This window comes from Marmota marmota, unplaced genomic scaffold, assembly GCF_001458135.2.
Source record: "Marmota marmota marmota unplaced genomic scaffold, marMar, whole genome shotgun sequence".
In the NCBI taxonomy this organism is placed as follows: Eukaryota; Metazoa; Chordata; class Mammalia; order Rodentia; family Sciuridae; genus Marmota; species Marmota marmota.
In genome coordinates, this window is record NW_026000108.1 from 4,995,479 (window position 1) to 5,022,727 (window position 27,249).

At 59.1% G+C, this 27,249-nt stretch overlaps 2 protein-coding genes across 5 annotated transcripts in view; one reads left to right on the forward strand and one right to left on the reverse strand.

Annotated features, from left to right (window-relative positions):
• Nucleotides 1-4,195, forward strand: part of Crmp1 (collapsin response mediator protein 1) — a 63,619-nt gene extending 59,424 nt beyond the window's left edge. Inside the window, exons 13-14 of the mRNA XM_015481939.2 lie at nucleotides 290-455; nucleotides 3,212-4,195. Coding sequence (XP_015337425.1) covers nucleotides 290-455; nucleotides 3,212-3,303 — 258 coding nt within the window. The 3' untranslated portion in view covers nucleotides 3,304-4,195. The remainder of the gene's footprint in view (nucleotides 1-289; nucleotides 456-3,211) is intronic.
• A 4,527-nt stretch (nucleotides 4,196-8,722) lies between these two features.
• Evc (EvC ciliary complex subunit 1) overlaps nucleotides 8,723-27,249 on the reverse strand; it is a 51,709-nt gene continuing 33,182 nt past the window's right edge. For 3 of the 4 annotated variants that reach the window (XM_048784160.1, XM_048784159.1, XM_048784157.1), the window contains 11 exons: nucleotides 26,740-26,949; nucleotides 21,889-21,998; nucleotides 19,406-19,616; nucleotides 18,473-18,679; nucleotides 16,037-16,207; nucleotides 14,511-14,622; nucleotides 11,546-11,672; nucleotides 10,656-10,749; nucleotides 9,914-10,025; nucleotides 9,232-9,388; nucleotides 8,723-9,185 (listed from right to left, as the gene is read on the reverse strand). In XM_048784160.1, the coding sequence (XP_048640117.1) occupies nucleotides 9,324-9,388; nucleotides 9,914-10,025; nucleotides 10,656-10,749; nucleotides 11,546-11,672; nucleotides 14,511-14,622; nucleotides 16,037-16,207; nucleotides 18,473-18,679; nucleotides 19,406-19,616; nucleotides 21,889-21,998; nucleotides 26,740-26,949 (1,419 nt within the window). In that variant the 3' untranslated portion in view covers nucleotides 8,723-9,185; nucleotides 9,232-9,323. The remainder of the gene's footprint in view (nucleotides 9,186-9,231; nucleotides 9,389-9,913; nucleotides 10,026-10,655; nucleotides 10,750-11,545; nucleotides 11,673-14,510; nucleotides 14,623-16,036; nucleotides 16,208-18,472; nucleotides 18,680-19,405; nucleotides 19,617-21,888; nucleotides 21,999-26,739; nucleotides 26,950-27,249) is intronic. The other variant, XM_048784158.1, reaches the window with a different exon arrangement.

The following is a 27,249-nucleotide window of genomic DNA, read 5'->3' on the forward strand; positions in this document are numbered from 1 at the left end:
CCATCAGGTGGGAATGTGAGGCCTGGGGAAGCAGCGAGGCAGAGCCAGCAAGTGCCTGTTCGCATCCCCGGGAGCATACCCGTGTCCAGGAGCATGCGGGTGCGTGTCTTATGTGTGTGCATTAGTGTGGTGTGTGTGTGGCCAGTGGGGCTCAGGTGAGTGTGTGCACACGTGTACATGAGGCCTGGGACCTCAGGTTCCTGTCCTGCGGCAGGGCACAGCCCAGTCTGAGCAGGGGGCACAGGAGGGCATGTGCTCACCATGGGGGTCACCTGCTCCCTCTGTCTAGGTTTCTGCCCTGCAAGGGGTCTCCAGGGGCATGTACGACGGTCCCGTGTACGAGGTGCCAGCTACACCCAAATATGCCACTCCGGCTCCTTCTGCCAAATCCTCGCCTTCCAAACACCAGCCGCCGCCCATCAGGAACCTCCACCAGTCCAACTTCAGCTTGTCAGGTAGGCGCGCGGGTCCCCCCCGGTCACCGGGACCTTCCTGCTCCTCAGGCGAGCAGCGCAGGGGCAGGGGCACCCTTCCCCTGTCCTGGGCAGGCAGCGTGGGCAGGGAGGTCCTTGGGGGGCAGCAGGTTGTTTCTGACCTTGTTTATGAGCATTTGCTCCAAAACTGGCCCCGTGCCCAAGCACCCTTGGGGTCTGTGCACTGTGCCTGGTGAGTGAAATGTGGGTGCAGGGCCGAGCTGGGCAGTCCGCCGCGGTTAGGAAGCAGTTCCATCTTCTGTGGTTTTATTTTATCCTCACAATCGCCTGTGTGGTACATGATCTTTTTCCTATTTAGAGAAGAAACTGAGGCCCCAGAAAATTTGATGTCAAGATCCCAGAATTCAGTGCTTCAAAATCAAGACTCGGGCGGTTTTTCCTTAAGGCGCTGGGGCATGTGCCTGCTGTTTCACCAGCCGGCCACATGAGGGCGCCCACGTGCACGCTGGGAGCCATGGATGGGAACTGTCCACAGACTGGGAGGTGTCAGCGCCCGCTGTGCGGGTGCCAGGAAGCAGGGTGGTGATACATGGACAGCCATAATTCAGATCTGGAGTTAGCACACTTCTGTTAAAGGGCTAGATAGGAAATATTTCCAACTTTGTGAGTCACAGGCAAAACTCCAGTGGTTGTATTAAATAGCTACTAAAACTGCAACCATTTTTTAAAGATGTAAAAATGCTCATGAGCCCTATAAACACAGGCAGTGGGCCGGGCGTGGTGGCACATCCCTGTAATCATGAGACCTGTCTCACATAACATAAAAAGGGGTTGGGCCGTAGCTTAATGGTAGAGCGCTTGCCTAGTATGTGCAGAGCCCTGGGTTCCTCCCCAGTACTGAGGAAACAAACAACCAAGGTGACGAATGGGCTGAATGGGGCTCACGAGGCATAGTGTGCGACTCCCGTCTGGAAAGGGGACCAGCTTGGCAACAGTGGAAGGACGGAGGGAGACGATGAATTATCAGTTTAAACTGTGGGGGCAGAGCCTCCCTGCCCAGAGTAGGTCTCCTTGATGACGCAGTCGGGGCCCCAAGGCCACCTCCCTCTCCACGAGCCTCTTACGGAAGAGCTGCCTACACACGAGTTCCAGTGTTTACAGATAGTCGCTGATGTACAGAGTGGACCCTGATGCCTCTCCAGTGTCTCACTGGATGCTCAGTCCACAGTGCAGGGACTGTTTTGATGCTGGGAAGAGCCACTGAGGACAACACACCTCTCAAGGACCTGGCAGACTGGACCTCTGTTCTCACGGGAGGAAATTAGACATTGGACAACTACAGGCGTAGGGAATTCCTTTTAGATAAGGATAGCAAAGAAATTAGAAGGCTGTAGGAAGGGCCCCGCCACACCCTCCCTTCCCTGCTGTGCTCTCGGTCCTCTTTGAAGCCCCAGCACTGCCCTTGGCCAGCCTCACGGCAGCTTGATGAGGGACATCATTTGGAAACAAGTGCCTAGATGTTTTAGCACCAGGAGCCGCTTCCCAGAGGGCCTCTCATCTCGGCAGAGCATCTTGTTACGCAGACGTAGCATGGTTGGTCAGTGTCCTTTGTCCAGTGAGTATGGCCAGATCCCAGACGTGTAACCAGCGAGGCACCGATGGTCATGAGGAGGAAAGGTGTATGACGTGCTGACTGACTCCTGATTCCTGACCCTTGAGCAGATTTGTGAATTACCAGGAAGACAAGCGTCCACCAATCAGTGCTCTAAGCCCGGCTCCTAGGGCTTACACAGAGAGGCCATATAGTGTCACAGGAGGGGCCTCAACTGGACTGGTGACCTTGTTTTTCAGAAAAGGAAATGAGGCCAAGGGGTGAGGGGGATGACTTATTTCAAATTACCCAAGATCAAAGCACCATCTGTATTAAAACTTGAGTCTCCAACTGGACCTCAGGCCTGCGTCACAGCACCCACATTCCAGCCTACACACTGCTCACTGTTCTCTTTCAGTGAATATTTATTGAGTGCCAGGAATGGGGCTTGCTGCTGGAGTTTTAAATCTGTGTTTGACTGAAAGAGAATGCGTAATATTAGAAGTTGGCTTTGAAGATTTAAAACAAAATATACTGCTCCCACGTGCAGATTTGCCCATTACAAATGAAGGGGCAAACCGGCTCTGGATGATGAATGTGCTCCTGCACACGCCCATGCACGCTTATGTAGCCACCCCCCACCCACGCCATCCATGGAGTACTTTAGGAGCAGGGGATAGATACCATGCAGAGGAGTGGGGACTTTGGAGACAGACCAGCTAGGCCTTGAATCCTGGCTTCCCTGCCGCTAGCTATGCCTCAAGGTGCGCACCTTGAGCCTCGATTCCTCCTCTACAGGGGGACGAAACACACCCTCACTGTATTGTCATGTGCTCCAAACACAGTAATATTTGCTAAAGCACTGAGCCTGTGCCTGCACGCAGTAGGCACTCAAAAAGTGGGTGCTCACCTGTTTCAAGAATGTCAAATTTTCCTGGGGAAGCCAGAAAAGAAAATGCACAAGGTGGACAGGGCTGTAGGAGGGTGACCCAGGGACTGAGAGGGGAGAGGAGAGAGTGGTCTGCTCTGGGGGCCCGGGAGGCTGCCCAGAGGTGACCTGGACATTTTAAGACAGAACACAGTGTGCACCAGGCGGGGACAGTGCAGAACACTCAGCCTTCAGAATCAGCAAGTTGAGCTGAGGTTAGCAGATCTCGTCCAGAAGTGATGGCTCTGTCTCTTGTAGGTGCCCAGATAGATGACAACAACCCCAGGCGTACCGGCCATCGCATCGTGGCGCCCCCTGGCGGCCGCTCCAACATCACCAGCCTGGGCTGACGTGGACGAGCGGACAGCGAGTGAAGGATTCTGGAATCGTGCCCATCCTCTCCCTGTCCATGTTTCTGGAGCCCACGGTTTTAGTTGGTGCTGATACGGGGGAAACCGAATGATGTTCTTCCCTTTTTTATTTAGGAAGAAGTGGTACTAGTGTGGTGTGTTTGCGCGTCCCTCCGAGTCACCTCAGCATGGTGTTTTCATCCCCTCCCTAGTGAACCACAGGTGTGGCGTCCTCTTGTCCTGTCCCCTCCACTTCCGACGGCTCTGCGATGCCCTGAGCGGTGGTTCCTTTGCGCCCTTGTAGCAGTTCTAGGATAGTCTGTGCATGTTGCTGCGTTCTGCACCCGAGCCCGTGAGAGTGTCCGTGGGAACACCGCCAGGGACTGATGTGGACCGCAGCCCTCGGGGCAGTTCCCGGACTCCTAAGATGAAGCTGTGTCCTCACTGCCCCCGCCCGAGCCCACCAGAGAGAAGCCCGTCCACCCCAGCCCACCCCGTCGAGGTTTGTGGCTCTCAGAACGGCAGGGAAGCCTTCCCCTTGGTCACAAGAAACACCCTCCCCGTCCTGCGTCAGCCGGTCTCTGTGGCGCTTGTGACTCACCACGATGCCCTTCCAGTCCGTGTGTTCTTCAGCCAGCTCTGGGCTTGAGACCCAGCCAGGTTCACAGGGGTCTGCGTCCCCACGGGGCCAGTGACGGTGTGCTGAAGGCTGCCCCCGGGTTGCCTGCGACCTGGTCCCTCCAGGAGGTCGACGGGGCAGTCAGATTTTTAAAGTTTTGTACAGTTTTCCTTTGTAATCAATCACCCCCATTTTTACTTAATAACTGACTAATCGTGGCTCTTATTTCTGAATTCAAAGCTTGTGAAAAAATAAAATAAACCACCCACCGACCTGGCTGGCGCGTTCGCTTGGGTTGGGTGAAGCGCTGAGGTCCCGCAGCCCTGGGATAACTGAGTGGTGGATGATGCTCAGGATACTGGGGGAGGCAGGGAGGGAGGAGAGCTGTCTCCGAAGGCTTCGGTCTAGACAGGGAGCCCTGGATGGGAAGATTTGGGATATGGCCAGCGGCTGGGCTCTTCCCTCCATTCCCAGGAAATACGCATACACACACACACACACACACACACACACACACGTTCTAAGGAGGAGTAAAAACTTGGCAAAGGTGCTTGCCTCCCCGAGCTGTAAGTACAGGATGATGACGATGAGGACGCAGGCTGCAGCTGTCTGCGCTTGCTCCAAGTCGGGCTGTGTGCAGTGTGACTGTGACTTTCGTGAATGAGTCTGTTCTAATTACTGTAATGGGATGTCTTCGACAGTCAACTTTAGGAGTTCTTTCCTGAGTCGAGTGGGGCGTGCTAGGCTGACGGGCCTCCTCTGGCGATGGCCTTCCTACTGGCTGGCCCAAGGTGGTGCAGGGCATCACGTGGCCAGGGACCGGAAGGACATACACGCTTTGCTGGTCTCTTGCCTTCTTCCTATAAAGCTCACATGAGTCCATGCCCTTCTCCTATCTCATCACCTCCTGATGGCCATGGCTCTGCACTCCATGGTGGGACGGTCTCCGCCCTCTCTGTGCCTCACAGTGGGCATACATGGCAACACCTGAAGCGTTGGGGACACCCAAACTGTACCAAACCATAGCACCCCATTTATAGTGGACCTCAATGGCTTCTCCAAGATCACAGTGTCAGAGCCCAGGCTCCTGCCCCTAACTCCCGAGCCTGACTGTCCCTGGAGGCCATGGCTTTGGGTGGCCCTGCCCTCCCCGCCCCTCAACTTGGTGAGGATACCTTGGTGAGGTCCAGAGAGGTGCTGACGCGGGTCCATTGGAGATTCTTGAGACAAAGCTAAAGGCTCAGAGAGGTCAAGAATGGACGTAGGCAGTACGGGTGTTCGGTCTTGACCCAGTTGGACTGTCCAAGGGCTGCACAGGAAGCTTCCGGAGAGTGCAGCTGGTGGCAGTGGTGTGCACCTGCCTGTGGCCTCACGGCCCGAGTCCCACGGGGGGAGAAGCAGAAGCAGGATCTGTCCTGACATCCTGTTCCCTAGACAGACTGACGGGGCCTCTTCCTGACCCTCTGGTCCTGGAGCCCACCACCTGCCTCTCCAAGGGGCCCTGCTGCAGGGGACAGGGGACGGGGTCGGGCAAGGCATGGCAGTTCTTGGGGGCTGAGCTGGAGCAGGGCTTTCAAGGCACGTGGTTTTCTTGTGTCTCCTCGGTCTTGGGGCCTGAGTTTCTCAGGAAGCTGCAGGAGCGGCCACTGGTTCCCTCCCCACAGCCAGCGCCTCACAGGCTCCAGGGAGCAGGGCCCTGGCCCCTGGGTGCTAGAGGGGCGGGCATGAAGCTGCCCACCGGGTCGTCCTCTAAGTTTCTTCTGGAGGTTTTATCTTTCACTTTGAGGCCTATGAGCCCCGCCTGGAGGATGCTCCTGTGTACTGAGGGGCGGGTCCCCAGGGTCATTTTTTCCCGTGACATGTGACAGCTCACAGTGTTACTGGGCACCCCACATTTCCCCAGTCAGTGGCAATGACTCTCTCGTCCATCACAATGATAAATACATGTCTCAGTCCACATGGACCTTCTGTGACCTGGTGGTCAGGGACGTGCAGGAAAACAGATGTGGCTGCGGGTGGGGCTGGAGGGCCCTGGCCTGGTGTTTGCCGATTTCCACGGCGTCAATCTCCCCACAGCCATGTCACCACATGAGGCCCACCAGCTGGGAGTCCTTAACACTTGAGTCGGCTCTGCTGTCCCAGGAGGGCCACTTCCAGCCCTCCTGTGTTGGTTTATGCATCTCCTCACCCCCAGACCGAATATCGAGTCTGAAGAGGCAAACCGGCCTCCTTGGTGCGCCCCACTGCGTGCGCCCGGGTTGTCCCGGGTTCCCGTGCCGCCCAGCTCGCTGCTCACCCCTGAGGCCGTCGGGCCACCTCGGTCACAGTGTGGACAAAAGGCTGCTGCTCAGCCTTTTGCCAGATGTCACAGCTGAGCAGAGCTACTATCCCCACAAAAGCACAGAGACCCTCCACGTTCTCTTCCCAGGGAAGGCGTGGGCCGTGCCATGTGCGTTTAGAAGGTCCTTCACCCAGAGCTTCCCCCGTGCTGGGAAACTTCTGGAGCAGTGGCTGCCGGCCCCTCCTGGCCCTGGTTTCAGGAGGAATCAATATCAGCTCTGGCACCACGCAGGCCAGAGGAGTCTGTGGAGGGGAACCCCACTGGCCGCATCCTGAGTCCCCAGCTCAGGTCCTAGGACACCACCGTCAGAGAAGGTGACCAGCCCCTGACACTATCACCCTCGTCCCCTGCCAGCTCCACCTCCATCCACCACCATAGCAACTCCCATCCCATACTGAGAACCGGAGGCCACCATGGCGGGGCCAGGGCGGTGGAGGGCATCCTGGGGCTTCCTTGCCCATCCTCCTCTGCCTGTCTCAGCCCACCCCTCCAGCCCCTCACCTCAGGGTGTCCCCAAGTCTGTGGAGTCACATGGCCAAAGCCGTGCCAAGCAGGACAGGTGGGCAGTAGGGTGGGGCAGGACACGTCCCCTTGGGCTGAGGAAGCCACACTTGAGAACACATCCAGGATCTGCTGACCCACGGCAGCGATGAAGGCCACCTGCAGGGTGGGGTGGGGAGCAGCCGGAGCCTCCTCAGCTGGGAAGGTGTGGCTGGGCCTGTGGTCCTTAAAGTGGCACTTACAGTTGGCCTGCGATTTTTCCGAGACCTAATCTCGGGTTAATTGGCCAGTCCTGCTGCTGCGGGGTGGGGGTGGGGTCTGCACTGGGCACACATGCCACCAAGCTGGGCATCCAGGACACAGGCACCATCTGCCTTAGGGCACCTCTGTGCAAGGACCCTTGTGACAGACAACGCAGAAGTGATGTCTGTGCAAACTGTGCCCTGAGAACGCGGCACAAAGGAAGCCAAGCAGCCTACAGGACCCTGCAGACCGACGCAGCGTCTCCTCAGGCCACCAGAGGGCACTGTTGGGTAACTTTAGAAATCCCACCCGCGTCCGGGGCTCAAGGGTCTCCACCTCCAGGTTAGTTAACAGGACTGCGCAGCCGCTTCCAGGAAGGAGCCGCACCTGCACCAGCAGATGTCCCCAAAAGCTCACTTAGGTTTTTAGAAAGCAAAACTCATAGCCCAGAAAATCCCCCAGTCAGGGTCCCTGAGCCACCCAATCCGCAAACCAGAGCCCATCATGTTCTAGAAGTTTGTGGAAACACAGCTGTCACGTCCTGGGCTTGGCCAGGACAGGCATCCATTTCCTTAGCCCATGGATGATGACCCTGGGGACCCTGGGCAGTGCTGGAGACATCCTGGGGTTGGTCCTGTGGTCTCATGGGTCAAGTCCAGGGGTGCTGCTAAACACCCCACCATGTACAGGATAGCACCTGCCCATCAGCCCAGAGTGACACAGCAGAGCTGCTCTCCACATCCATGGGTTTACTCAGGACTGCAGGGCACTGTGACCTGGGCACACCTGTTAGGACGGTCACAGAGGCATCCAGGGAGGTCGAGGTCTGGGGGAGCTGTGAAGAGCAGGTGGGGCCTGGGCACCATGAGAACCAAGTTCCTGGAGGTGCCCAGAGCTGGGTTGTGGTTGGCAGCACCATTGGCCTGGGGCTCCCTGCTGCATAGCCTTGTGAGGGACAGCTCTCCTCTGATGGGCCAGCAAGAGCTCCTGACCCATGGCCCCCGGCTCTGCTCTGATTTGGGTCTGAAATCCGGGACCCATTTTTCTACCAGCAGCTTTCAACCCCAAACAAGGGGTGGCCTCGCCAGTGTCCACTGTGCGGGGCGGGAACCTCTCAAGAGCAGGCTTCTCTCTGCGGGGAAAGGCCTCCCTCCATGGTGTATGTGTGGCTGGTCTGGGAGCCTCCGGATGTTCTCAGGGACACTTCTCCTTGGGGTCTGTGTCAGGGAGAAGAACTCACCCGTCCCCTATGAAGCCCAAGGAAGATTTTGTGCGCTTCCCTGGGCTCTGAAGAAGAGGCCCTGCTGTGGTTGACAGGTGTCTGTGACATTGGGCCCACATGGGTCAGGAGAGGCCTGGGGACCAGGATTCCATGGTCTGTGTAATGATTTGGAGGTGAGATGTCCCCAAAAGCTCACTGTGAGACAGTGCAAGAAGGTGCAGAGAACTGAGTGGGTTATGAGAGCCTGAACCCCATCAGTGAATCACTCACTTGAGGGGAGTGATGAGTGTTAACTGACGGCAGGTGGGTGTTGGGGTGTGTATTTGTGTCTGGAGAGCGGCGTCTCTCTCTGCCTCCTGGTCATCGTGGGGCTGCTGCCCTCCACCACACTCTTCCCCATGACGTCCCCCTCACCTGCAGCCCAAGGTGGAGCCAGTGTCTACGGACTGAGCCTCTGAAACCGTGAGCCCCAAATAAATTCTCCTCCCATAAATTGTTCTAATCGGGTCTTTTAGTCACAGCGGGGAAGAGCTGAGGAAGCAGCCTGTCCTGGGTTGTTGGCCCTGGGATTCAGACACTGTCTTGGTGGCCGGTTCTCGGTGCTGGCTGAGTCAAAGGACAGAAAGTACCAAGCAAGGACGTGGTCCTGCGGGGCATGCTGGGCAGCCCCTGGCGGGTGTAGGGGGATGGAGGGGCCAGGGAATGACCTCGGATCCGGGAAATACAGCTGGTCTGAGAGGCCCTCCTGGGAGCACTGGGCGGAGAAGCTGGGGATCAGAGAGCCCGGGGCTGTGCCAGGTGACCTCAGCTTGTGGGAAGCAGGTTCTGGTAGCTTCAGGACACGGGTAGAGCTGGGCACAGGAGGCCAGGGAAGGATGACCCCCAGGAGGAGTCACCCAGGCAGGGAGCTGAGCGGGCTGGAAACCGGCTAGGAGGAGCTCCCAACCATCTCAGGCGCGGCCGTCTGGCCAGTTCCCTCCCTCCTCCGTCCTCTCTCAGAGCCGCCCCCACGTCCCCCAGGCTGTGGCGGGGACAGGCCCTGCACACCCAGGCACAGGCCTGCCCAGCAGCCTTGAGCTACAGATGGCTCCTCTTCAGCACCTGCCTCCCGTCCTCGCCGACACCAGCCTCGGCTTCTTGCTGACCTGGCCTTTGGCTGCTGAAAGTGGGAAGAGGCCAGCGGTCAGTGCCCTGCCTGAGACCAGGCTCAGTGATGCCACTCAGTGAGGTGGCAGCACAGTGACCAAGGTGGTCTACACGGTGACACCCGTGGTGAAGTGGCAAGTGGAGCCCCAGGGTGCCCTTCCAGGTGGGCGACTGATCACCCAGGTGCCACAACAGGGACGCGCTGGTTCCCACGACCCTGGGGCTGCCAGCTGACAGCAGCTCACACAGGTGGCGGCCAGTGCTGGCCCTGGAGGAGGAGGGCTGGGTGCGTGGCTCTGGCTGGATGCCAACAGGGCCTGGAGGCAGTGTCCCCTCCTAGCCAGATGGGCCAACAGCGGCAGCCGCAGTGATGCCAGCTGCCACCGAGTGGCCCCGGCTCCTGCCCTCAATCACGCTCACACCCCTTGTTCTTGGGCCTTCGAGACGAACAGTGGGTGGCCAGGGAGCACAGTGGGTGGCCAGGGAGCACAGTGGGTGGCGAGGCAGCGCAGAGGTGAGAGATGGGGACCTGCTGTACCTGAGGAGCCCTGAGGCGTGGTCCCCCGAGGCAGGGTCACCATCGCTGGGCAGTCCTGGGTCCCCTCTCTCCCGAGGCAGGGGCTTCTTCTTTTTGGTCCGTAGAGGCTTCTCTGCGGAAGAGAGAGGACCCTGGTCTGGGACTTCGGACAGCTCCTCCGGCCTTGGGCCAACCAGGCCTGACAGTTCTCAAGCACCCGGTGGCCAGGTGGGCCCTGCTGCGTCACTGCATTGTACCCACTCCACGGACGAGGAAACCGAGGTCCAGGAGCCACGTGCTTTCCCAGGCCAGCACAGCCGATAAGTGGCAGAGCTGGGACCTGACCAGTCCTGCCAGGCCGTGTTCTACTGCACCCAGGGGCCTTCGGGACTTAGGGTGCCGAGATCAGCTGGCACGTCTATGTGCTTGCCTTCAGAGCGACCCTCCCACGACCAGGCTACCACCACCTGGGACGTCCCCGATTCCCTCACTGGCAGGGGAGGGGACACATCTTCCCACTTTACAGGTAGGAACAGAGTCGGAGACACAGCTGGAGGGCAGCAGACCCAGGGGCTGGGATGGCCCAATGCTGGAGAGCCGGGCCCCAGGTGCCCTGAGCCTGCCCCATTACAGACACGGACATGAAGCCCAGAGAGGCTGAGCCCGAGGCCCGAGGCCCCAGAGCTGGTCAGCGGTGGACGGGAGGTGGACATCGGTCTCAGTGCAGAGGCTCTGCCCCTGCGGCGGGGACGCCACGACTTACCTGGCAGCCCGCGCTTACTGGAGAGTGGTTTGTTCTCGGCCAGAGGCACGCGGGCCAAGGCTGCCAGCTCTGAGATGAAGGTCTGCTCCGCGTCCTGATGTGCAAGTGGGGGAGAGTCAGCGGCCCCTCCCCAAGCCCTTCCCCCAACAGGGCCTGACGCTGTCCAGGAGGCTGGCGGACGCGTCCCCAGCAGGGACACTCTCCTGAAATGCCCCGGAGAAGCCCAAGCAGGGCAGAATGCAGGGTGGGCACCTCCTGCCAGGCGACTGGGCATCCTCTCTGGCTCCGCTGTGGAGCCCATTTACAGATGACACAGGGTGAGAGGTGGTGGCCTGCACGGAGGTGGTGGCAGCAGGACAGGACCTCGCAGTGTGGCCTGCCTCCAGAGTGAGCGCCTGGCGCCAGCGCCACACAGACCTGGGCACACCTGTCCTTGTCCCTCTAATCGCTGCCCAATGTGGGGAGATCTCTGGCAGGGCCCACACTGTCCGTGGCTTCCACTCGGGAATGCCAGGCATCTGCGGCAGCCATTGGCCACACTCGGGACGGAGCCTTCCCTGCCGTGACTCTCTGTGCTGGGTGAGTCCTGAGTGCTCCAGATGCACAGCAGGCTCGGTCGCCCCCCACGGCCAGCAGGATGGACGTCCATCCTACTCTGAGCAGTCGCCTGGTGGGGATCCGCACACACTGAAGCGCTGATTCTCGGCAGCCTGCCTGGAGTTGGCCCGAGGCCACAGGTGACCATGCAGACAGCGAGGTGCAGAGGCGAAGGCTCTGGACCTGTCCACCCCCCCGCAGGCCCACACTGGCCCGGGATGACCTGGCCTCTGCCTTCCCCACCTCTGCTCCCCTTGAAGCCCTGCCTGCGGAGGCCGCTCCTAGACTCTCACCTGCAGCTGCGTCTCCAGCTGGGCCTCCAGTTGGTCCAGGACCCTGGCCTTCTGCCTCTGCGCCTCCAGGCGGAGCCGCTGGTGCTCCGTGAACTGGGCCAGGAGCCTCCTCTGCTGCGACAGCAGCCTGGTGGGGGATGAGAAGGTCAGCGCTGCCCTGGCCACGGTCACTCGGAGCCCCCACGTGAACCTTCCCAAAGGGCCCACCGTGCCGTGGGATTAGTGACCGCTGGGCCTGGGTACCCGAGAGGAGCATGGGCTCAGTGTCCAGCAGCCACACACTGCGGACATTGTCAAGGCCCCGAACACCAAGGAGTCGACAAGATTCCACAGGCACTTTTGTCTTGATCCTCGGGGTGGTTTGGGGACATCAGCAGGACAGAGGAAAAGCCAGGAGAGGCAGAGAGGCTGGGAGGCTGGGAGGCGGGGCTTGCCTGTGGACCCACAGCTGCCACGGGGCTGGGCAGGGAGTGGCCTCTTCTCCTGAGCAAACCATCTTACCTAGGGAGGAACATTCTCCCCAAAGGCCCAGGGTCCCGGCTGCATCCCGATTTTAAAGCTCAGAACGGCCCTGGCCCCTCCCTGTGAAACAGGAGGCTTTTTCCTCCGGAAGAAGATAAATCCAGAACAAGGCAGCCCCTTTACCCTGAGAGGCAGGGGGACAGCTGGGGCTGAGACTCCCTCTGATCCTGAGTGCCACCTCCCTCTGGGGCGCAGACTCCTGCCTCCCCTCGGCCCACAGGATCACTCAGACCCCCGGCTCCACTACCCTCCCGCCCCCCTTCATCTCCCAGGCTGGATTTTCGGAAAGGGCTGAGTTTCTGGAACTGAAGGCAGATGCCACCTGCAGCATCGGCAGGCAGCTGCCCACATGGGGGCCCCCAAGGCACACGGTGCCACCTGGCTTCATGTCTTGTCTGCTGTAAAGTCCACCCTGTCTGTCCACTGCCCTGCCAGCCCCAGTCCTTCTGTGCCATGCCATCTGTCCCATCCACCTCCTGTGGCTCCTCCCTGTTCTCCTGCCTGCCGGGGAGGCACTGGGTTGGGATACGGGGAGATGGGAGACTGGCCGTCCCCCTAGCTCGCCTAGGGTGGGGAGGGCGGGAGGGGGAGGCAGGAGCCCCTGACAAGGAGGCCGGCCCTCCCCACCCTGCAGAGGCTGTGTCAGGCCCTCACCCCAACACACCAGGCCTGACTTTCCTCTTCCCTACACCAGGTGAGGCTGGGCCAGGACCCCCCATTGATCACCTGGGTCAAAGTGGAGTCCTTGGGCCACAGCCATCCGAGTCCCTGGGTGTGTCTGTGAGCATGTGTGAACAATTTAGATGCCCGGGCTCCTCTCCAGCTCCCCGAGTCCCAGGTGCAGCAGGTTTAGTGGGAAAGCCCCCTGATGCTCCTGTGCCCAAGTCCAGGAACTGCTGAGCACGGTGTGGAGAGTCAGGGCAAGCCCAGACCTTGCAGTGCAATAGCAGGGCCTTTGCTGACCACGGCTAATGACCAGTTGGAGAATTCACAGTGGGGGTGTCAGGCTCAGCTTGATCCAGGTGCTGCAGTGCTCGTCATCTACACGGGCTGCCGACGTGCCGCTGGCCTGGACTGTGCTGTGTGACGGGCTCCCTGGGCTCGACTGCATGGCTGTTGTCTTTCTGCCACCTTTGGTGGCAGGACAAGGCAAGGGATCCTCCCCTGTGGTCCAGCCCTGCCCCCCGGCACCCCCACTGATTGATCGCTGATTCTTTACTCTCCCCCCAGGCTCGGAGCTCCTGGACAGATGGCAGGAGCTGCCCTGTACCCACCTAGTGGCCAAGCAAACAGCGGGCACTTACAGGGGCTGTACTGCTGCTGCCTCCACCCCACAGCCCACAGGAGGCTGCTGATGCCACAGTAGTTCCCCAAGGCCCAGGGACCCTATGCCAAGCGCCTGCCTGTGGCCCAGGGCTCTCTCTGGCTGCAGGGCTGTGTGGGGCCTACCCGGGGCAGTGGACGGGCAGGTGAGTCAGCCCTCCAGGCCGGACCCTCAGCCCTGGGGAAGGGACAAAGACCCTTGCCCTGTGGCCTCCCTGGAAAGCACTGTCTGCGCAGCTCTCTGCAGCTCCAACTGTGCTGGGCCACACGACGTCCCCAGAGCTGGCCACATCCCAGGCCGTGTCCCTAAACACGCTCAGATCCTGGAGCCCTTGCAGATGGCAAGGGAGAGCCGCAGGTGTGACCAGGGCCACAGGCTGCAAGGTCCCGGCATGAGCCTGGGTGACCGGGTGGGTCCTGTGCACAGCAGCTGAGCCCCTGAGGGCAGAGAAACCTCTCCCAGGTGGGAAGAAGGCGCAGGGCCCGCAGGTGTGACCCCAGGTGCTGTCACTGCGGCTGGTTGCCGGCCCCGGGGCCCAGAGCAAGGACCAGAGAGAGGCCCTGGCGGGGTGAGGGTGGCCCACGCGACAGCAGGCCAGCAAATGGGACCTCGGTTCCACAGCAACTCCGTCAAGCTCAGAAGTGAACCCACCAGGCCTCCCGGGAGAGCCCCGTGGGCTGACGCCCTGCCTCCCCTCTCGAGACCCAGAGAAGCAGAGAACCGGCCTCCTGAGCCACAGACCGTGGGAGGACATGCAGTGGCCTCTGCCGGTGAGTCTGTGGCCATGGTAACGGCCACCGTCACGGGACACACCTGTCTCTGCCTCCCTTCCGGCTCCCTGGGTCCCTCCAGGTGGACACCCACTCCCACCCCGAGGTCTGCTCCTGAGGGAGCCAAGAGCATGAGCAGGGGTGGAGGAGCCCCGTTAGGGCTGCAGGTGCCACCTGAAGCTGGACACAGGGTGGCCGCCACACCCTGACTCACCCTCCCTTGTGCTGGGCGCTAGTGCGGGTGCCTCTGGGAACAGGGTGTGGGCAGAGGCTCAGGGGCTTCCACACTGGGTGTGGGGGGCAGAGGACATCCCTGCGTGGGGGACCCACTGCCCACCGTGAGCCTCACCTCTGGTGGACAGCCCGGGAGGCTCCCTGAGTGCCGCCTGCCATCTGGTCCTCCGGCCCGGGGTCCCCGAGTTCCTGCTTCCTCCGCAGCTTGGAGCTGTCCATTCTGTGGCCTGGACCATGGGAGACACGAGGCGGGTCACGTCACAGGGAGAGCACAGGCTCTGCGGGCTGGGCTGGCCGCGCCCGAGGCCGAGCAGGACACACCTGCACCCACAGTGCGCCACTCGCCCCAGCGCTGGGACAGGCAGGCGTGTGCGAGGACCCTGGGGACAGCACAGGGAGGGGAACAGGCAGGTGGACGCACCCAGCAGGGAGCTGGGGTGCTGGGCGGGCCCGAGGCTCCCCCAGGAGCTGGAGCAGCGCCCTTCCCCCAGCCCTTTCCTGTTTGCAGATTCAGATGCTTAGAAAACGCAGGTTAAGATAGAAACTTCAGGTGGAGTGCGAGGTGCCCTGGGTCCCTGGGAAGCCCAGTGCACACCCGTCCCCAGCAGGGTTATTCCAGCGCCCCACCCCAGCAGGGGCAGGTTTGCACTTCGAGCCATGGGCACCTGCTTCAAGGCCCTGCTGGCCAAGTCGCCCAATGCCCAGCAGTAGTTCTGGGGGGACATGGGTGCTTTGCCTCCCGGTCCCCCTCCAGGCCGTGGGAGTACAGAGAGGCTGACCTGGGATGAGCTTGGGCCACCCTCTGTGGCTCCCATGAAGGGTGGGCTGGATGGGGAGGGGTTTCCAGGGTCTCCAGTGCTCACTGTGTGAGGGTCGGGGGTCGGGGAAGGGCAGGAGAGCTCAGAGGTGCCTGGGGCGAACCCAGCCCCCTCCCACAGAGTGGGAGCCGAGGCCAGGGAGGGAGGGGCCGTGCCCCCATTCTGCGGTGGCTCATGGGCACGTCTGTCTCCTGCTAAAGGAACCCAGCTGTCTCTGGAGAGCCATGACGGGGAATCTGGAGCCTCTGCCCGTCTCTGGGTGTGGGCTAGGTTCCCCTGAGTCCCCAGGACAGGGCAGCCGAGAGCAGCTCCCAAAGGCAGAGTGTCCGAGACCTAGGAGCACCGCCCTGTCCTGAGCTCCGGCAGGAGGGAGGGTGTGAGGATGGCCCTTGAGAAGCTGGCTCTGCATGTCATTATCTGTTGTCACTGCAGTGGGGACACTGTCTGCTCCATCACCTGGTGGCCTTTTATGAGGGGGTCTCAGGGTCTCAGGAACGTCACAGTGGCTGCTGGCCTCTCCTCACCCCTGGGCATGGCAGTGCCTTTGAGTGGCTCCATCTCTGGCCACCAAGAACCCAGAGACAGAATCATTCACCTCCAAGGAGGCCCCCCCAGCCCGTCCAGACGATGACCTTGCCCTGTCACCTCGGGGTCCTGCCCGCCGCCGACTCTCTGCTTTACAAACCTTATTGTACGGCATGTATGTTTCTTTACGTTGCCTTAAAAAAGCATTTTGGGTATAAGAAGAGGGGTGAATAAATACATAAAGACACTTCAAAGTTAACCCCCCAACTTGGAACGCGCGTCCCCCCACGTGGGCCACCTTGGTCCCAGGGCCAGGCTGCGCACCCTGCAAGGTCTTCAGGAGCTGTAGCTTCCTCTCTTCCTGGTCCTGCATCACCCTCCCGACTTGCTGGTAATAGGCCTGCACCAGGGGGCCGATGCCAGCGCGGGTGGCGTAGACGCTCTCCACCACCGTCTCCACCAGCGTCCCCTGTGGGCAGGAGAGAAGGACGGAGCGGTACGGAAGTCACAGGTGCAGCCGCCGTGCCCAGTGGGGGCCTGGCCTCTCCACCTGGCTGACATCTCACTTCCAACCTGGAGTGGCTGGGAGCAGGCGGAGAGCGCATGGTTGGTCAATAATCTTACTGTCCCAGGTCAGGATGGCCTAATACGGGCGCGATGGCCTCGTTCTGGTCCTAAGATGCAAAGTCAGGCAGAGTCTGCTGGGGGCCTTGCCTCTCTGAACAGGCAGAGTCCTGATGGGGAGACTTTGCCACCTCCCTCCTCCTGTCTGGAATGCAGACCCGGAGCAGCAACAGTCATGTGGGACGCTAATGAGGATGACGATGACAGTGACAACAACGGCCAGAAGCATGGGTTGGAAAGAGCCCAGACCTGGTTCCCAGGTCCCAGCACAGACACTGCTGGCTGGAAGCACTCCCTCCACATTTCTTATCATGCGGTGCTGTCCTCTGGCTGTGGTCTGTCCCCAAGGCCCGTGGTCTGTCCCCAAGGCCCGTGGTCTGTAAGTGTGGTCCCAGAGTGGCCACACTGAGCTGTGGAACCGCAGGAGGGAAGGCCAAGGGGTCCTTGGTCACTGGGGACCTGTCCTTGCAAGGGACTGGGGAGGCCGTGTGGGAGCCTGAGGTAGTCCTCCCAGAGGGTCAGCACTCACGGAGCAAGCCCAGCTCCTTCCCCAGGCCCTGGCTTCCTCTTTCGGGTTCCTCCCCCACAATGCACTGCCACCACGGCCACCCACCACGAGATCACACAGCCAGGGTGTGGCGTGGCCAGAGCCTGAGCCAGGATGCCAGCGCCCCAGACTGTGAGCTTGGCCCAGCCCTGTGTTTATAGAATGAGCCCCGGGTATGTGCTGTGTGATGCCGAGGGACGAATGTACCTGGTGTGTGACTTCTGCCCACCTGAGCCACTGCAGGGTACCTGTCATTCGCAGCTATGACACTTCTGAGTGACACCCTCAGGCCAAAGTAGAGAGGAAGGGACGTGCTGAGCTCTGCCCAGGAGTGTGCTGGTCATGCACTGACCAAGTCACCGTCCTTTTCTTCCTCAGATAACGGGCAGCAGGCAGGAGTTAGCCTCAAGCGTCCACATCCACAGACATGTATGGGCAGGGCCGGGCTTCGGCCAAGAAACGACGCCCACTTAGCACTGAGCGGTCTGCTCAGGCTGCGCTCTGCGCTCCCCCCCAGCACCGTCTGTGAAAGGCGCCTGACCTTGCAGGTGCGGAACCTGGGCTGTGGGGAGCAGGGCTGAGTGGGTCTCCCCGTCCTGCCACCTGCCACTGCCCCGCAGGCTTCCACATCCACATCGGGGCCCAGCAGGACCTGTGGCTGACAGCTGGTAGCCTTCTCTGGATTCTGGGAGGCAGGAAGTCCCCCACCGTCTCTGCTTGGGTCAGCCACCCACCTGCCTTCCTGCCACATGGCCCGTCCACCCAGAGAGCCAGCCAACCTCCTCTAGCAACCCAGCACCACGCCATCCTCTGGACACCAGGACCAAATGCGCCTGCCGATCACCCCGCCCTCGTTCACACAGCAGCACTCACTAGGTAGGGCGGGAGGATTTTAGGGAATGGGAGTGACCTTCCCAGTGTCACCTGCCGGGCCCTGCCCCAGTCTCTGAAGGACCAGGACGTGGGGCCAACCTCAGGCGTGGATTAGCAGGGCAACTCATTTGCCCAAGTGGCAGGATTCTCAGAGAGGAGCTGAGGTGCCGCCATGTCCCACCACAAACCCCACAGCTCAAAGGTCTGCAAACCCACCTCAGCCTTGGGAGTCTCGGCTCTGGCCTCCACCCGGTCACCCTCTACCGGGGAGGACTCATGAGCCTCAGCTTTCCCATCTGTGCAATGGGAGGGAGAATGACCCTACTGTGCAAGGGTTGTGGGAGACCTGGCCAGGAAGGGCAGGCGGAGCACTGGAGAAGGTGCTGGGCGGATGGGCTCCTGACTCAGGTCTCCACCGCTGGCTTCCCATTACTGTCAGCAGAGGAGGAACCACAGTCAAGTCAATGACCTCAGTGGCACTGCTCGGAAGGACAGCACGGGGCTGGTGGCAGGAGAAACCTGCCATCGGTGTGATGGAGCCTCACCTCCCTTGGAGGGAGGGCAACCCACCTACAAATGTGGAACCAAGGCTGGGCGGCTGCAAGCTCTGCAGGGTCCCTGCAGGACACAGTGAGGACCAGCCCAGGTGTCCGGCCCTTCCACCCAGTCCCTCCTGCCCCTGGCACCTACCTTGAAGTCATCCCTGTCCTTGGCCCGGCTCTTGGTGGCCGCATTCCGTGCGTGCCCCAGCAGTGCCTGCCCGATGGCTCGCTCCAAGTGCTGCTGCAGGAGCTGCCCAGCTTCCTGGGCCTCGGCCAGCAGCTGCTGCTGGAGCTGCAGCCTCGTCTGCTGCGCCTCCTCCTCCAGCCGGCCTGCCTCCTCCAGGACACGCATCTCCTGCAACGAGGCCCAGCTGCTGCCCTGCGCTGCAAAGCTGCAGCCGCTGGGAAACTCTGCCTCAGTGGCTCAAAACTTGGCTGCTCCTGGGGCTCAGGAGCCACGGGCGTGAGAGCTGGACAAGTGGCTGGGTTTAAACCCGGCTCTGCTGCCTGCCTGTTCTCTTCCCTTTGATCTGTGGAAACCTCCATGACATTTCAAAGCCCTCCTCCCACACCCTTGACTGGACGTTCCCCCTCGGACTTGGCTTAGGTCTCCTGGTGCAATCCTCACCGGGCATGGTGCCACAGAGCACCGACAGGAGGGTACTGTCATGGGCTCAACTGTGTCCTCCCCAAGTCGACATGTTCAAGTTCTAGCCTCAGGGCCCTGGGATTTGACAGATTTGGAGACAGGATTTTTAAGGAGACAGAAAGGGGACATTAGGGTGGCCCTAATCCAATAAGCCTGGTACCCTCATGTGGGGAGGAGGTCGGGACCCAGACATGCATGGAGGGACGGCCATGTGACAATGGAGGGCAGCAGCCCCAGGAGGAGCTGGCCCTGCCACTCTAGGACCCCCAGACTCCAGCTCAGCCGTGTGGGCCGTGGCTGTGACCTCGTTACGATGCCCCAGCAGGTTCACACAGCACCCCTAATGACGGGGGCGGCAGGATTCGAGGTTGGTGGACATGGCTGGTCTGCGACCGAGTACTTCCTGCGTGCTCAGGGGGGCCCTGGGCTCACCAAGGCCTGGAGCAGCTGCCACTGATGCTCGTCCCGACAGTGGGAGGAGCCCTGCTCCAGCGCCTGCTGCTCACGCAGCTCCTGCAGGAGGCTCTTCTTCCCAGACAGCCTCATCTGGGCCAGCGTGGTGACGGCGCTGCCGCGGAGGGCCAGCCTCCGGAGGGCAGAGCCCAGGAGCAGCTCGTGCCCCTGCAGGATGCCCTGCGTGGACCTGTGGGGAGAGCAGCGGGGGCCGGGGTTGACGCACAAGAAGCCCCCAGGTACCACTTGGCACCCGCCAAGTGGGAGTGGGTGGAAGCACCCCCCCACTGAAGCCGTGAGCCGTGTCTGAGTTCACACCCCAGTGGCTCAAGAGGAAAGAAACCTGGGTCAACCAAAGAGGCCCGACATTTGGTTTTATAATGTATGGTGTTGGAAGAGGCTGAAGAGCTGGAGAGAGCTTCAGCAGTCAGCATGGCAGAGGGAGGCCTGGCAATCACCAGGGCCATCAGCCAGGGCCGGGGGCTCATCCTAGAAAGGACACAGCCCTCACAAAGACCTAGCACTGAATCAGCTAAACTCCCCAGTGGGTGGAGCTCATCCACCACTATCTGAAATTCCTGCTGGAAGAAAGATAAATCCTCTCTGGAAGACGGCATTATTCAGAGTCTTATGTTCCCTCTATAATTGGTCATGAATAGCATCCAGCAGTCAATGAAAATAACCAGACATGCAAAGAGACAGAAATTAACCAAAAATAAAAGGAATGAAATGGGAACGGGAGAAATAACCACAAGATATCAGGTTTTGGAATAATCAGGCAAGCAAGACAATAATCATGATTCATATGGCCAAGAAATGGATAAGATGAAGAATCTCAGCAGATCATCAGAAAGTACGTAGAGAAACAGAGACATTCTAAACTCACAGCACAACAGCTGACCTTCAGAGCTCCACAGGCCTCAGAGCAGAGAAGACCCAGCCAAAGAGGAAGTGACCTGGAGACAGCTCGGGAGAAAGCACCCGCTGAGGCCGTGCCACAGGTGGGGGAGGAGCACTAAGTGGTGTGGAGGGGTGACTGAGTGGAGGGAGCGGGAGCCCTGGAGGAGCGCAGGCAGAGGATGGCAGGGGGGCCACAAAAGCTGACGGGTGAGCCCTGGGAAGAGCTGATCCAGTGGCAAATCGCGGCATCCAGAGCACCACGGAGCTCCTACACACATATTGAAAAATGTATGTATGCTATGATCTGAGTGTTGGAACTGGGTCCCACTGTGCTGGCCTGAGGAGGGGGGCCCTGGGCTCCACCCCATGGCTGGGTTAGTGCCCTCATGAAAACAGAATCAGAGCTCGCCCCACTCATGCCCGCCCCTCTGCCATGGGAGACACAGAGAGGCGCCATCTTGGAAGCTGAGAGCAGCCCTCGCCAGGCACGGAAGCTGCAGGTGCTTGTCTTGAACTTTCAGGCTCCAGAATCAGGAGAAATCAATCTCTACTGTTTGTAAACTACCCAGTCTCAGGCACGTCGCAACAGTAGTGCACAAGGACTGAGAGAGTGCCCACGGAAAGTATCCCTTACAGATGAAGGTGAGTCATTTTTAGGAAAAACCTTAGAGAATTTTTTATGAGTTGATCTGAACTCAAAGGAGCCTTCAGGCAAAAATGATCCCAGAGGGAAACTTAACGGCAAGAGGAAAGACTCAAGAGCCACAGGAAGGGCGATTGTGCGAATAACTCTAAACGACAGAGCCATGCCCTGTGGGACCGGGAATGCAGAGAGCTAAAACACACAGGCAGCAGAGTGACCTTCGGAGAGGACTAGCGGGTTGTGCATGAGCACTGCTCAGGAAGGGGTAATGGCTGACTGTACCGCAGATCCTGACGGGTCAAGGATGCCATCTGAAATCTCTGAATCACCAAAAGCACAGAGGAGCGAGACACAAGGAGCTGCACTCTGCTCACCTGCCCCTCCCTGGCTCGGAGCCTCCGGGTTACCAGGCCTCAGCCCTGCCCCTGTGTCTTGGTCTAACACAGACAGGGTGCCTGGGAAAGGCCGGACAACTAGGAAAACATATCAGCCAATTTCATCAGAAGAAATAAGAAAACATTTTTCAGCAAATTGGAGAAATCATATTGCACTAATAGAGCAAAAATGTAAAAAGTGGATATAAAAATTGATCAGTTGTAATTTGTTGTAAATGGCCATCTTTGGGGAGATGGAAATCTTCATTCGAATTGTGGTGATGGATGTGGAGAGATTTACTAAAACATCTTTGATTTGAACTCTTAAAGTAACATGTGTAAATCCCATCCCATAAAAGCTGTTGAGAAGAATTCCTACAAAACATGACCCTGAGAAGTAGGGTCCTTGGCCCCATTTTGTGCGGAGGAGACCCAGGACAAGGACTGAGAGCCACCATCATCCACATTCAAAGAAGGCGAGATGAGGACCCCTAGAGGGTAGAGCCACGGACACCCAGCCCTGATCCCAGGACCGCCCGACTCACTCTTCAGTGAGGCCGCCCAGCCTGCTCAGGACGCCCTGCAAGGTGCGCTGGCGGTTGTCCCTCAGCTGGTCCTGCAGCACCGTGGACAGCGCGCACTCCTCCATCCACACCTGTGCCGGGGAACAGAATGTGGGCGCTGGTTACTGGGCGGGTGCCCAGCAGCTACCTGAGCTGTGGGGTTGAGTCTGTATCTTGCTCTAAAACCCCTTTCTCCCAGATTCTGTTAAAACCTCCACGCTGCTCCTCCCTGGCCATCTCACATCTCCAGGAGAAACGTGCACCTCTGGCAAGACTGGAGAACCTGAGGACTCAGCCAGCCAGATGAGTCTGTCACCTCTCCCCTCTCCGCAGCTTTGCAGAAGCTCTCTGCCCAGCAGCCTGGAGGGGCTCCCACTGCGCTCCACAAAACACAGGGGGCTGAAGCGCCTGTGCCCACCCCAGTTCCCGGCTGTGTGATTCCTAACACAGCCGATCTCACCAAATGACATGGCGTCACCCAGAATGGGCTGTTCAGATCAGTCTTTTGAGTCCTTTTTTGAGGAGTTACAATAATCTAAGGGCAAACAGAACATTCTAGAAAATTCTTCCCCATCTTGATTCTTTAAAAGGTGAGTTGACATCATCTCTAGAGCATACAGGGGTCTCTGCTGTCTTTTTGAGTCTGCAGATAAGGCCAGCAGCAGGACTCGAGGGACACAAGGCCGGGCTGGCAGGGTAGATGGAGCCTGCAGGGTCACACCAGCCTCCTGGCATCACCACACATAGGCTGCCCGTGCCTCCGTTCAGAGCAGCACTGCCCTAGGGGCTGCAGTACCCACCCCGGACATTGCTACCAAGGCGTGCCGTGGCTTTGCTCTTTTGGCTCCAAACTTTCACATGTTACAGGCAACAGGAAAGGGGCTGTAAACTAGTTAGGTCTCATTGTGAGAAAGACCCGGGAGAAAGACCCGGGGAGCACAGAGCCAGTGAGGCACGAAGGAGCCTGGGCAGGGAGCAGGTGGGGTCAGAGGGCACCAGGTCTGACAGGTCAGGTCCTGTAGGACATGACGAGGCCGCTGGCCACTGGGGGTTTTGAGCAGAGATGTGACTTTCTGTCTTTTGTCATCTATAGTGCTGAGGGTTGTAAGATGCCCAACTATTTTAGGTATCACTAAGACACAAAAGTCATTGCCAGTTAAATTAAGATGTACTTCAACTTCAGGGATGTTAAAGTGTGAGATAATAAACACGCCTCCTAAAGATGCGTGGCTGTAGTGTGTTTTGAAAGTTCCACTCTGGCTGGGCATTGAGAATCCAGGGAAGGCAGTGGCCAGCTGATGCAGTGAGCTAGATAAGAGTCATGTGGCTGTGACCACCGTGCTGGGACAGAGATGACAGGAAGTGCCCACTTTCTGGGTGAGGCTGGAGGTAGGGCCAGTGGGGTGTTCTGTCCACAGTACGAAGGGTGTGAGAGAAGGAGGAGCAATGTTTTTGCCCAGTTAAGGGGAGAGTATGATGGGCAGGTTGGCAGGAAGGGCAGAGGTTCTGTTTGGGCTGCACTAGCTTACATGCCTACTGACCACCCGAATGAGACCTCACGGTCAGAGCTGAGTTCAAGACAGGTTCCAAACTGCAGTAAAAATGTGGGAGTAATTAGTCCTCAATCCAACAACTCCTAAGGCTCTGAGTCCTGCCAAGAACCCCAGAAGTGAGTTTGGATAAGAGTCTTTTCCAGTCCAGCCTTCAGAGCAGACCCCAACCCCAACACTGCCTTGGTTGCAGCCTTGAGAGAGACCCTGGAGAGAGGATCCAGCCAAGCTGGGCTTGCATGCCTGATCCACAGACACTCTGTGATAAATGAGGCTGCTTTAGGCTGACAGGTGAGTGAGCCACAATTCTAACTGGAGAGTTTTATGTCAGGCACAAAATGCCACACCTGCCACACACCCCTTGTTAAAAACACAGATTTCCATGCAGTGGTGTATTAGTCTCCTGTGGCTGCTATAACAAATGACCACAAACGTAGTGGCTCAAAACAACACACATTTATTATCTCATACTTTTGGATATCTGTCCGAGGTGAATCACTATTGTATGTCTCGCCTTTCCCAGCCCCTGAAGGGCACCTGCTGTTCTTGGCTTGCAGCCCCTTCCTCCATCATGGCATCCAACGATGGCTGCCAGTGTCTTTCTCACACCACCTTGCTCGGACACCTGCTCTCTCTTCCATTGCAAGGACCCCTGTGATTACACTGGCCCTGGCCAGCTAAGCAGGGGACTCTCCCCATCTCAAGGCCCCTGACATAATCACATCTGCAAAGTCCTTTTAGCCTTGAACCTGACATTGGTTTTAGGGAGCAGGGTGTGGACCCCTGGGTGGCCATTGTGCTGGAGAAGCCCAGAACCTGTGTGCCCGAGTGGATCAGGCTCTGACAACACCATGTGCTACCCACTCCAACTGTGCATTCCACAGATTCCACAATTCACCAACTTCCATAAGGCACAGGTCATGGGGCCACCGTGGTGTGTGGGACAGAGTATGATGTGGAAGAGGCCCTCGTGGTCTGGGTGTGCTTATTTTCCACACATAGTTTTGTTGGGGCTCCTCAAGACGAATCCTCATCTGAGCAACAGAGAGTTCGTGTCTCACTCGTTTTCATCAACAAGGAAACATGACAGGTGGAGAGCACTTGGGTCTCTAAAGGCCTTGTGGTAATTTAAGGCAATTAAGCGATCAATCAGTGAATTAGTTAGGACATCCACACCTTGAGCCAGCTGGCTTAGGTTACACTTTAATCAGCTGTCGAAGGCATTAGCTCTTCCTCTTGCTTCTCAAATGCAAAACTCCTCTTGTGAAACTTCCCCACAAGCCCAGGGAGAATCACTGTCATAAGTCACCAATAAATTCGCAAAAGACAAAAAGAGCCAGTCGTAAGCTGGTACTTCAATAATGTGACCAGAGAGTGGTGGCCGAATCGTGGGCATTTTGTGGGAAATGAAATTCAGGATTCTTTCCAGGCCCACATCATCAGGTGACCACAGGGACGCTGTGCAAGACTCTTCACATGACTATCTCATGGCAACCTGCTGGGTGTTTTGGTCCCTAGTTGTCACACAAGCTGGGGTTCTGAGACATTCTGTAAGCCCTGCAATAGCAGAGTTGGGAGGTCAGCTAACTGGCCGTCTCCAGCCTGGTGTCCGTTCTGTCTCACACCCTGGGCATGTGCTGCAGGTCAGGGGCCTTTCTGTAAAGCCCTGGTGGTCTCCAGGCCTTCTCAACTGTGGAGAGTGCCAGGGGGACACTGACTCACCTGCCAGCTCTCAAGGCTTCCCCACTCACCAGACTGGAAACACAAAGGTCTGGGTTTGGTGAATTGGATGACTTGACTTCATTTAGATCCCGGGCAGGACACAGACAGGGTCAGGGTGACCATAGCTGCACTGCTGTTGCTGGAGATGGACACAGTCCTTCCAGAGCACCCGCTACATCCGGGCCACGGGGCCTTGAATCAGAGCGTGCAAACAAACCAGGGGAGGGGTCCTTGGAGGACTCCCAAGTGCAGGAGAGGGGCAGGTGCCTGGCGCAGGGCAACACGGCCACCAGCTGGCAGGGCCGAGGTGAATCAGAGGGTCCACCAACCCAGACAGCAGGAAACCCGCCCCGTGCTGCCCCGCGGCTGCCGGAGGCCATGTCCGCCCAGCTCTCGTGTTTCCCGTGCACTTTCCCAGCTCTCCGGAGAGCCCCGGCCACAGGCATCCCTTCTTGTGGCCTTTTGCACCCAACTGAAAACCCAGCGAAACAAGCACCCGGGGCGGGTGGTCCAGGGCAGGGCCCCTGCTCACTCCTGAGGGCCCCAGCTGACTGCTCTAGTCAGGGCAAGGGGTGTCCATGTCCTAGGCAGGAAGAACGGGAACACCAGCAACCTGGCTTTGGCATTAGGGACAACCTGGCTTTGGCATTAGGGACAAGAAGCTCTTCGGGGTGCCACACCTGGTCAGGGCTGTCACTTGGCCACTGCCGACTGCAGGAGTCCTGAGATAGCAAGCACCTGAGCCGTTCAGCCCCCAGGCTGCAGGAAGCAAGGTAGAAAGAAACGCCGGTGGCTGGGGACAGCCAGGTCAGGGGTTCCTTCTTTCATTTAACAGTTTTTAATGTTTTAAAAATAAAAATGTCCACTGTGAGTTTCACATGGCTGCTGTGGCTCACCGCCTCTGTGGGTAGAAACTGCTGTGGCAGGTGCTCCGAGGTCAGAGTCATCACATGGGTCTTCACGGGCTGAAATCGAGGTGCCGCACGGCCAGTTTGGGCAGGAAGCTCCTGAGGTGGGGGACCTGTCCTCTGCCGTTTCCAGCTTCTAGACAAGCTGCCAGTGTCCCCAGGCTCACGCTGTGCCACTCGGAGCTCTGCTCACACCTTCCTGTTTCCTCCTCTGGTCCTCACGCTCTGCTCCCTCTCACGAGGGCCCCAGGGTGACCTTGGTCCAGCTGGACAATCCAGGATGATGTCCTTGTCTCAAGATCATTAATCACAACCACAAAGTCCCTTTGGCCATGTGAGGTCACACAGGTCCACGGTTTGGCACTGGGATGTGGACATCTTGAGGGCCATGGTGCTGTCTGGCACATGCCTGATGCGCTGCCCTCCCACCACCTGAACGCCCGCCTTTCTTCCTGAAGCCTCAGGATTGACCCCTGTCTCCCGACCCTGCCTAGAGGAGCTGGCTCTGGCTCTCACACTGCCCCTGGGTGGGTGTGGCCAAAGGCTAGCGAGGGTCTTTGCGGAGCGCCTGAGGACGTGCTGGGGATGCCCACACCCAGCCCACCATCCCTCCTGGCTCAAAACTACCCCCGATCCCACACCAGGGTGCCCACCTGCTGGTCTCGCTCCAGGAGTTCCTGCAGAAGTCCCCACTGCCGCCTCCGGAAGCGATCAGACCTGCCCAGCCGCCGTGCTGCGTCCTCCTGGACCTCCTGCCGCAGGGCCTCACACTCCGCCCTGGGGAGGCCACGGGCGCCCAGCGTCTGCAGGAACAGGGCGTCCACACAGCCCTGGAAAGTGCCCATGGTGCTGCGGTACAGCTCCTGAAGAGAGAACCACACCAGGGCGGGGTCACGTCCTGCCCTGCCCTGCCCGGGCCCAGCCCGCCTCTGTGGGCCTCTGCCTCCCATGCCCCCGAGACCCAGAGACGGGAAGACTCCGATCGCATGTGCGCGATGTGCACACAGACACACACGAACACACGCATGCACTCTCACACAGGCATGCACGCAGGTCTCCATGTGCAGTTAACACTAGTGCGCACACACACGTGAACACACCAACGCACGCACGCACACACACACACACACACACAGGCACAAGCCCACTCTTCCCGCCCTCTG